This window comes from Hoplias malabaricus, chromosome 8 (assembly GCF_029633855.1).
Source record: "Hoplias malabaricus isolate fHopMal1 chromosome 8, fHopMal1.hap1, whole genome shotgun sequence".
In the NCBI taxonomy this organism is placed as follows: domain Eukaryota; kingdom Metazoa; phylum Chordata; class Actinopteri; order Characiformes; family Erythrinidae; genus Hoplias; species Hoplias malabaricus.
In genome coordinates this window covers 23,868,426-23,879,057 of record NC_089807.1, presented here as the reverse complement: position 1 = coordinate 23,879,057, position 10,632 = coordinate 23,868,426, and the positions used below count along the sequence as shown (strand labels likewise).

The following is a 10,632-nucleotide window of genomic DNA, read 5'->3' as shown; positions in this document are numbered from 1 at the left end:
TTCTATTTCTACCATCTGGATTATGATTGCTGGTTAGCAAGAATACATTAGGGCTTTCCCTGCAACATCTGGCTTTTTTTCCTTTTCTTTTGGTGGATTTAAGGATATAAAACATACACTGAACATTAAAAATGATGTGATGACCACAGACTATTATGCAGGACCCGAATGGACATGTAGGGTGGCCTTACTTTTAAACAAATGTATAAAACCTTGCACCCTACAGATTGTGAAGGCACATCTTAAGAGACCATTTCCAGAGAAGGTTTGGGAACTGAGTTTGCTTAGTTTGAAGAGCATCTGTCCTTGCTGTGGTAGTACAAGCAGCCCAGTGGTTCTTCTATGACAGTTGCAAGTATCACCCATTATTAAACCAAAACTCCGAAGTGCCACCTTTGGCATATTACAAAACACAAACACACAATACTTACATACACTTATGTACAGAGTAGGCATTTATATTCATTTATCATTTTATCATTTTAATGGAAGAGACTAGATCTGTGCAGACATTTTGATACAATTTGGTCATCTCTTTTTCAAGTAGTAAACAAAGTAGTTAAATTTTGTATGGTTTACTTGCTTTTGAAAAACAAGCCAGCATTGTAAGATATTTTTTGGGTTTTGGAAACACTGCAATATTGTATCGTGGGTATGCACTGCTTCAGATCTTTGTTATTTTTATAATGTAAAACACAAATTTTTATCTAAACCGAAATATGAAAACCCTGAAACCGATTGCTTAGTTTACAGATGAAACCAATTATTCAATAACTAAAAAAATCTACACTTCTTTTTCATCTCGCGTACCACCTCAGGCTGCTTCACATACCACTGAAAGCCATTGCTCAATGACAAATTGAGGCTAATGCACTGGAGAATGAGTATGATGCAACAATAGCTGGAGATTTAATTGGATTTGATTAAGACTGGAAAGTGAGTATGTTGTGTAAGGAGAACATGACTGTAAAGAGAGTGTGGTGTGAAGAAAATTACGCTGTTTTTTTTTTTTTTTTCAATGGCAAAGGTACTGATACCGCAACTTAAACTATGATAAATTATATGTCTCAAATGAGTTTGAAAGGAATCAAGTATGTGACAACAATAGCAGTGTAATAAAAACAAAACTAGAAAGCTTCTTAAATACATATATTCTTAATTACATATATATTCAGGACTTGGTTTCTTTTTAGATGAAAAAATATGGGGAAGGTGGGGTTGGGGGGCAGGAGTCATGGACCCTCCATGAAAATTCAAGAATTAACCGCTTAACAAAACAAATCAACCAATCTTAAATAACAACAAAAATCAACTGAAGATATACAACACCTTTGTGAGATTGTTTTGATCTTTTGACAACATCAAAACCTGAACATCTGTTCATCATTATATCACACACAGAGTAACATTAGGTTCTTTCATATCTCAAGCTTTCAATACAGTATTAAGTTGATTAAAAGACATTCATGAGTTAAAATTAAGAAGAAAGGGAACCAAACATCGAAGACTCAAGGGCACAGTAAAAGCATCCATCATCCCTAACAACTCATACTCAAAAGGTAAAATCTATAAGAAAGGCATTGGTTGGTCTTCCAAGGGAAACATGATGAAAGGAAAATTAAAGAACTATTATTGTAGAGACAAAATTTTCCCTTTTTATGATTTGTACAAGACCTGCCTGATATAATACTTTCAAAATTTTGTGTGCGCTACTAACAAACACACAAATAGATTTTCATTTAGGATATTTAAAACATTAAATTTTAGAATTTAATGTTGGTTAACCTAACAATATCAACACTCATATTTGTCAGCCCTCAAATTGCAGTGTTTCTGGAAAGCCTGAATTGAGTTTGGGGACTTTTATTCAGAGGATGGCTGAGAGCAAGATGCAAGATATTTTACAACAGTATAGGACAAAGGTATATTTCCTGAGACTTAATTACCATAGATATGTAATTGTAGCAATCTTTATTATATATTTAAGAGACCATCTACAAAGAACACAAACTGCACTCAAAAAAGATCTGTTATAACTAAGAAATGCAGTGTCCTTGAAGTGAAGCAGTACACTTAAGAAGAATCAAAAGTTAAATGACTGCTAATTGTGAGTTACAAGCCTGTTTCATGATGTGATTCACCTCTTTTAAAAAAAAAAAAAAAAAAAAAAGGCGTTGTATCTCTCTTTGATCGATTATCATGTATCAGTGGGAAAAACATTGTTTTTGGTGCCTGAAGATAGTGTTGTTTTTTTATAACCATATTCATGCCTTCAAACTTTGTGGAGAAGATTTGAATGTAGGGACATCATATAGTACTGAATCTGATTTTGGTATGTAGAGATTTCTTTCGCAATTTATACAGAGATCATGCAATAAATGACGCTAAGGTTATTGTGGCCATATTTGTGTTAACAGACCATGTAGGGCTAGACAAATGAATTATTATTATACAGATGCCTCTGCATTCAAACCTTATATGCTGGACAAACATATACACCTATCTACCACAAGATTAAAACCACTGACAGGTGAGGTGATTAACACTGATTATCTAGATCTTGAAATTGATGAGTAAAAAGCAGGAAAATAGCAAGTGTCTCAGAGGATGTTTGACAAGAACCCAATTTTGATGGCTAGACAACTGGTTCCTATCTTATATGGTGTTCTTGGAATGCTATGGACAGTACCTACGAAAAGTGGTACAAAGAAAGACAACAGTTGAACTGGTGACAGGGTCATGAGCAACTAAGGATACCTTTTGCTCCCCCTGTTCATATATGAGATTATGGACCTCTTGCTGGTTCATTGGTTATCCGGTTGGAGCACTTTTGTACAATGGAAACACCCCCAAGCCCTCATATTTTGGAGATGCTCTTACGAAAATAATATAAACATCACAATTTGGCCCTTCTCAAAGTTGCTCAGATACTTGTCCATTTTTTCCTGCTTTCAGCATATCACAGTCAAAACCTGATTTTTCAGTGCTATTCTGAACAGGCCTTACTATAATGAGATAATATGTTATTCATTGTATCAGTCCGCTGTTTACATTTTTAAATTTTTGTGGCTAATCAGGGTATCTCCCCCCATCCGACCAAAATCTTGTATCTCAAAAATGAAAAATTTTCTGAAGTGATTAAACAAAAAAAGATAAAAAATCTTAAACTTAATTGAAAGTTAATATAACACAATGAACAGGGTTTATCAGGCAAGGAATGCTATATTAAAAAAAAAAAAAAAAAAAAAAAAAAAATCATAAAATGTAACAAATATGTCAATAGATGAAACTGCTGTTAGGGGATTCGGTGAGTGTTATAGCAAAGGGGAAAATATAACCTACATCTTTAAGGACATTTTAATTAAGTGAACTGATTGGACAAATAATCTGGCACATTCGCAGGCTGCTGGTGCAATTTGTGAAGATGTATGCTTTAGTGTTTAAATGTTTTTGGAAATATCCAGTTTGAAATGTATTTTTAGTTCTCAGTTTAAACTGGAAAACAAGCGACACCAAGGAGAGAATATGACTATATCAAAAACCTATATGGCAGTGTCCATATTCAAACGCCAGCAAAATAAAACCCAAAACATAATGACACGGGGCAAAAACTGAACACCAAAAAACAAATAGTTACATGAAACAATATAAAAAACCCCAACAAATGTGACTAGGAACAGACAAGATAACATGGGGGAAAACATAACAAGGGGCCCTTGATTCTTCAGTCTTTTTTATATGTTGTATATTTTAAATATAATTATATACATAATTTCTTATAGTGCATTCGTTTTTAGCACACTATGTGCTCTCTGATGGGTGTGGTCTCATGCCTTGGAGGGTGGAGCATCAGGGCCATGGGGCAGGATCTTGTGCATGCAGGCCCCTCCACTTCCTGAGGCAGCAGGTTTTTTTCTGGTGGCAGAATGGATCCTGTAGTCCAGTGATAGACTGAGGGTAGGGACACATGAGTATGGGCTACCATGTCTCATCCAGCAGCATAACTGCTGAGGAAGGAATAGAACATAGGCAGCTTCATCCGCTGCTGGTCCCGCCGGCACCAAGCGATGACAGTTCCCTCGCTATTAGCTGTGTAGAGGTGGTGCCCATCACATGAAAATGTCAGACTGAAAGAGAGTAAAGATATTTATAAAGAAATACAAACTTCAGTTCCAAAAAATTTTAGGCAAATATGTAGGGCTGCAGGAGATTAGAGCAATTAGATTAGATTATCAGATATCGGCAATGGCTGACAAATGACCTGAGGCCGGTGTTCAATCAGCCATAATTGCCCATGCTATTTTGGGGTTGCGGGGGTGGGTTTGAATCATTGTGTCAAGAATGCAAAGAGTTTAAGCTGATTCATATTTGACGTGTATAGGAATGTGCAGTATCCACATTTTTTATTTGGAGGGTGAACTTTCGGGCTGTGAGCATCATATATGTGAATGTGGGGTGAATAAATGATTTTTAGCTGGACAATTCAGTTCAGGACAGAGCAAGAGTGCACACAGACACACATGATGATAAAAAACCTGTTTCGGGGGCATTTGTGCTAACAGGCTGATTTTCCAGGGAACTGAGGCTCAAAACACATTTTTAGAGGAAAAAACATCATACCTGTGAGTACAGAGTGGAGTGAAGAGTCTTCTGAGGATTTTGTTTCTTTTCAGCTATATTTATCTCTCTTTTAGCTGAATCTAACAACTGTGGTGGGCTACCAGCTAATGCACCGCAAAAAGTTCTTTTGACTTTTCCTGACAATGTGAGCATTGGATATTCAATGAATATTCAAGCCTAACTCCGCTGTCAGTGTAAAGAAATGGATTTGTATTACTGGAAAGCCCTAATACCTAGTTAATAACTAGTTTCACTATAAGTTCAGTCCATAAATACTGCATGTATGACAGTATGATACTGTACCATACAAACATTTTCATTTATTACAGGTAAAAAAAAAAAAAAAAAAAAAAACTGGCCTGAAACAAGTGAATGAATATTCAAGACACATTCTGCTGTCAATGAAACAAGTGAATGAGTATTTTGCAACACTAATAAAACAATTTCTATAGAATTATTTCATTGTTTTAAGATAATTTAAACATTACAAAATCTGTTACAGGTAAAATGACTAAATTGTTTAATAACCAATAGGAAAAATATTTATGGGCAAATGCAACATTACGATTATATTACCATATTATGTCTCACTAATATTTAAAATATTTTAGTGCAACTAAAAATACCTTATTATAGGCTTGTTGGACTTGGGGAAGGTTATTTCTCTCACTGGCTTCAAGTCCCATGTGCTCCACAGCCTGAATGTATATGTTTGGAAGGAAAACACAGAGGGAGGGAGTGAATGAGAGAAAAAGAAGCAATAGAGCAGGAACCGAGAACAGACATAAGAAGAAAATGACATTGCATCAGTGAAAATGAAGCTTTTTTCCCCCCACACTGTCAACATGTCCATGTTGTTGTTGTTTTTTTTAATATATGCTGGATGATGCATCATGAACAATATAAGCCATTAACATACAGTCTCAAAGGGTGAAATCAGACAGCCTGGGTTTTTTAATGTCATTTTTTAAGGAATTTATCCTGTAAATTTGCAAGGTGGAGCATTTGACTTGCATGTCAGCAGTGGAGGGGTAGGTGAAAATAGGGGTGATATGGACAACTTACATATTCTTATATCAATGCATACTGAATTAAGGCAAAGGTGTGGATATTTTGTAATAATTTTTAATATATAATTTGAATAAAAAGAGGTGAGATGTTAATATACATAAGAATTGATAATTGGAGCAGGACTTTAATTAAGTGTGGAAACAGCACTAAAATTCAGCTTCAATTATGTTTCTGTTGAGAATTGATACATGCACTATATGGCGGCTTACCTCACAACACCATTTTCTAACCCGCCTGCAATCACATTAACTGACACACCCTCTGGCTGATTGGAGAAAGCTACAGAACAGATGATTTCTCGACAATGCACATGACCGATCAGATCTCCATTCACCGTCCACAGGCGGAGGTCACTTCCTCCGCCTACTACATGGAAAATAGGAAGGATAAAAACATGAATATATATCTATGTAGAAAGATTTAGCTACAAAATCAAACAAAAATGCAATTGAAATAATACAACTTAATATATAGCATATCATATCGTCAATTATTACAAACATTCACGTTGTGCAATGATGCTTTTGGTAATATGATAGACAATTTAAATTCACGTTTTTCTGTAAGGCCCAGTTTAGAGTAGGCAGTAAATTGCATGTTTCTGGAAGCTGTATGTTTATTCAAAAGCAAGTGTGATTGGAATGTGTTTGATATATTTATCTTGATGCTTAGGCTCGAGCATGCATTATAACTGAATGTGCACGTGTGTAAAAATCGCTAGCTTCCCACAGTTACAGAAACCCATGTCAATTGCCATCCTGGTTTAATATGAATGGGGAAAATAAGATTCAGGTACTATCTGGATGTTGTATAAAAGCCCTTTGCCTTCACTGGATAATTATCTGATCATCATGATCAAATTGGAAAACAGAGCTTGAGTAAACAAGGCATATGCCACATTTTTATGGAGAATGGATAACCTTGATCATCCAGTCAAATTGACTGAAATTTGGTATGAGAAATCTTGAAACTTACCTGAGTCACAAACAGTAGCGATATCTCCAGTGGTCTCACTTGCTGAGACAGCATTCACAGGACTTTTGTGGCCAGTGAGGCTTTGCACATAGCACAACCTAACACACAAACACTTAATAAAAAAGAAACTCTGTACAGCTTGGAGTGATGCAACTTGGGCCTTCACAAAAACAAGTCGTTCCAAAGGCACTGGATGGAGCTCCAACATTCCAATTTAACATCTCCTTGCCCAATGCTAGAAATGTATACCCCCTAAAACTAACACTTATTACTGTGCAAGCTGACATTAAATTCATAACTTGGTGCTCTATAGCATCCTAGTCTATTGACAATGTCAGCAATGGGTGCACCTTAATGCAGCTGAATTCAGTTAAAAAAACAAAAAAAAAACAAAACAAAACAGGCATGTTTCACTGATTTGCGATAGACACTAACATGATAAATTACTCATGCAGCTTTGTTGGGATCATAAGAGTTTTATATATATATATATATATATATACACACACACACACACACACACACACACACATACACACGGGTTGGACAATGAAGCTGAAACACCTGGTTTTAGACCACAATAATTTATTGGTATGGTGTAGGGCCTCCTTTTGCGGCCAATACAGCGTCAATTCATCTTGGGAATGACATATACAAGTCCTGCACAGTGGTCAGAGGGAATTTAAGCCATTCTTCTTGCAGGATAGTGGCCAGGTCACTATGTGATGCTGGTGGAGGAAAACGTTTCCTGACTCGCTCCTCCAAAACTCCCCAAAGTGGCTCAATAATATTTAGATCTGGTGACTGTGCAGGCCAAGGGAGATGTTCAACTTCACTTTCATGTTCATCAAACCAATCTTTCACCAGTCTTGCTGTGTGTATTGGTGCATTGTCATCCTGATACATGGCACCGCCTTCAGGATACAATGTTTGAACCATTGGATGTACATGGTCTTACTGGTGCAATGTGCAATTAATGAAGATTGGCCACCAGACTGGTCCAATTTAGCCATGAAACCTCCCACACTAAAATGACAGGTGTTTCCGTTTCATTGTCTAACCCCTGTATATATATTCATTCTGTTGGTTATGGTTTTATTTTATTCTGGTTTTCCAAAAAGTACATAAAATAAACACACACACACACACACACACACACACACACCTATTCAGATCCCAGATTATACAGGTTCCATCTCTGCTGACACTTATCAGGATGCTATATGGTTTGCAGACAAAAAGGCATGTGACTTCATCTGTGTGGCCATACAAGTGAACTTGAGACTCCACATCCATCTCCGAGGACTAGTAGAAAAGAAAGAAAATACAAGAAAAACAAAATGTGAATGTTTTATTTACAGGTGGTCTTACAAAACTCTAAAAGAATAATCATTTTTATAGTAAAGCATCTATTTTTAAATCGCAAATTGAATTACAGCCTAAACTGTCAAGAATTACATAGAGTGGACGTTAACGTCAGAAAAGACAGAGCACACAAGTCATACAAGGGTTGTGTAAGACTCTACTGTTTGACTCAGACTCCAGCCCATCTGTGGGCTTTAAGGAATGTTTAAGGATCTTATGGAAAGTTTCTAGAGCAACAGGGAGATGAACAAGACCATTACAAACATTGTGTGTCTGTGTTTGAGGCACACTACAGGGAGTGATAATGGATGTGGGTGGATGCATGGGTGTGGAGTAGGGAGAACAGGAGGGGGCTTGTGTTGTTTTGGTAACCTACCATGGTGTTGGAGAAGCGGTTGCTGTAGGCAGTGATGACACCACACCTACTACCCATAAACAGCTGACAACCGTCTGGTACCCAAGCACAACTAGTCACCTAAAAGACATGGAGAATGAAAGGGAGAAAGAGTCAGATATAGAAAGAGAGAATGAGAGAAACTGAGTTGGATACAAGCAAACATGTAATGAGATAATAGGTGACTAATGAAACTACAGTGCCTACAGTAGAGAGCACTAGCAGTTTAATCTGTGTTAAAGGAATAGACATCTTAAAATGAAAGACCTGTATCAACAAATATAGGATAATTGACTTTCAGAGTAAACAACATGTATTGTTATTGGCCACCCCAAAAATCAAGGGAAGTCATATTTTTTACACCTAGTAATTGCCTAGTAACATGATGAGTCTAAAGTAATGAGGGAGGACTATTTTACCTACCCAGTGAGTAAGGCAAGTTATGTTCTCCCTGATTACTAAAACAACTGAAGTCCAGAAAATTGAAGCCTGTCTGAACTGACAGTAACACTGCATCCATTGATATCACATTTGAGGGGAACACTAACAAATGAACAATGTTACATCAGATAATACAGGTTGGGGGCCCACTTACTCGATTGGACAATTTTAGATTCCCAATCATAAAATTTAATAAAAACGATATTTTCTATGTTTTTCCTTTTTGTTAGTTTTTTTATATAAAAAAAAAGAAAATACTTTTCAAATTGTGACATGTGGTTATAGTTTCTAACCTGGTGTAGTGGAGAACACTGTATGAAGTTTATGGGTGGTTCACTCTGCTTGCTCTTGAGTCGCAGAATGTTGTCTGTATAACCCCAGCTTAGAATGGCTGACCACTGTATATCTGTACTGTGCATACTCCTGACACCTGTGAAAAAATGTGAAGTGAGCATAAGAAGAAAATACAACTCTGCTAGGGGTGTGAATCTCCACTTTTAAGCGATAGGGTACAAATCTCAATACACAGAAATAGGGTTGTGGGCTTGAGTCCCGGTCTATGCAACTGCCTTTGAGGAGTTTGGTGTGTTCTCCCCATGTCCACATGGGTTTCTTCTGGGTGGTCCAGTTTCCTTCCACAGTAAAAACAAAAAAACCCATATGCTGGTAGGCGGATTGAGTACTCAAAAGTTGAATGTGTTAGTATGTTGCCCTGTGAAGGACTGGAGTGTGCCCCTCAAGGGGTTGTTCCCTCCTTGAGCCCAGTGATTCCAGGTAGGCTCCAGACCAACCACAACCCTTAACTGTACAAGCTGTGGCAGACAATGAATGAATGAATGTTTGAATGTATTGATGTGCCCTGCTAGCTCTGTAAGAAACAGCAATATCAAAAACATTTCATCAATCCCTTATTTGTTGTTCGCACAGTAATAAGAGTCCAAATAGTAATAGTGGGCCAAACTATTAACTGACTTTCCATCAGCTATATCTATAGCAAACTATAGCGAACCTATTTAGCTATTAGGGAAAAATAATGTTTGGTGCGTTACAATCCAACACATCTGTTCACCAGGAGTGAACACACATTTTGTATGTGAGAGTATTTATCCCTACCCTGCTCTTTGCTGTAGATCATCATGAGGCAGAACTTGCGGGAGAGGCCACAAATGGCACGGGTGGGTAGAGCCAGAAGGGAGCCGAAACGCTCTCCATGGGGCTGGCTGAAACACACCACTGGGTCTGGAGCACTAGGTGAGCCTACATATTCACCCCATTTTAATCCCTTGATCCAGGGCAGAGGACTCTAGGTGATGGGATATAAAGGAAAAAAGTGTTGACAAATATCACATAAAACCAACATTTGATCTTTAGACACACAATATGTACCACAATGACAATAACGGTATCTATATAGAATCGTTAATAATAAAAAAAAAAAATTCAAATAAAAAACCCTTTTAAATTATACTTACATTTAATTAATGATATATTATATTATTAGCCTTGGATGGTTTAAGCAACACCAAGGATTTGACTGGTGATCACCCAAGGTAAATTCTTTGGAACACCAACAAACCAATAACAAATATTTCTGCAATCACAAACAGTTTTATTTTCCATTTTTAACACATTTTTCTTCGTTTTATGGAAGTATCTTCCCCAACTGTATTGGCAACTTATTTATTGTCTTGTGATATGTCTTTCTTGTAAAATTTTATTTGATCTGTTTTCAATATCTAGACATTGAACCACACATAAAACTTGAC

The 10,632-nt window shown here is 36.8% G+C and overlaps 1 protein-coding gene across 2 annotated transcripts in view; it reads right to left on the bottom strand.

The window, feature by feature from the left end:
* Positions 1-1,101: 1,101 nt before the first annotated feature.
* The window catches only part of lyst (lysosomal trafficking regulator), a 140,045-nt gene continuing 130,514 nt past the window's right edge, over positions 1,102-10,632 (bottom strand). For both annotated transcript variants that reach the window (XM_066678252.1, XM_066678253.1), the window contains exons 47-54: positions 9,980-10,169; positions 9,160-9,296; positions 8,408-8,506; positions 7,832-7,971; positions 6,667-6,764; positions 5,901-6,057; positions 5,247-5,318; positions 1,102-4,127 (exon numbers count right to left, since the gene is read on the bottom strand). In XM_066678252.1, coding sequence (XP_066534349.1) covers positions 3,989-4,127; positions 5,247-5,318; positions 5,901-6,057; positions 6,667-6,764; positions 7,832-7,971; positions 8,408-8,506; positions 9,160-9,296; positions 9,980-10,169 — 1,032 coding nt within the window. In that variant the 3' untranslated portion in view covers positions 1,102-3,988. The remainder of the gene's footprint in view (positions 4,128-5,246; positions 5,319-5,900; positions 6,058-6,666; positions 6,765-7,831; positions 7,972-8,407; positions 8,507-9,159; positions 9,297-9,979; positions 10,170-10,632) is intronic.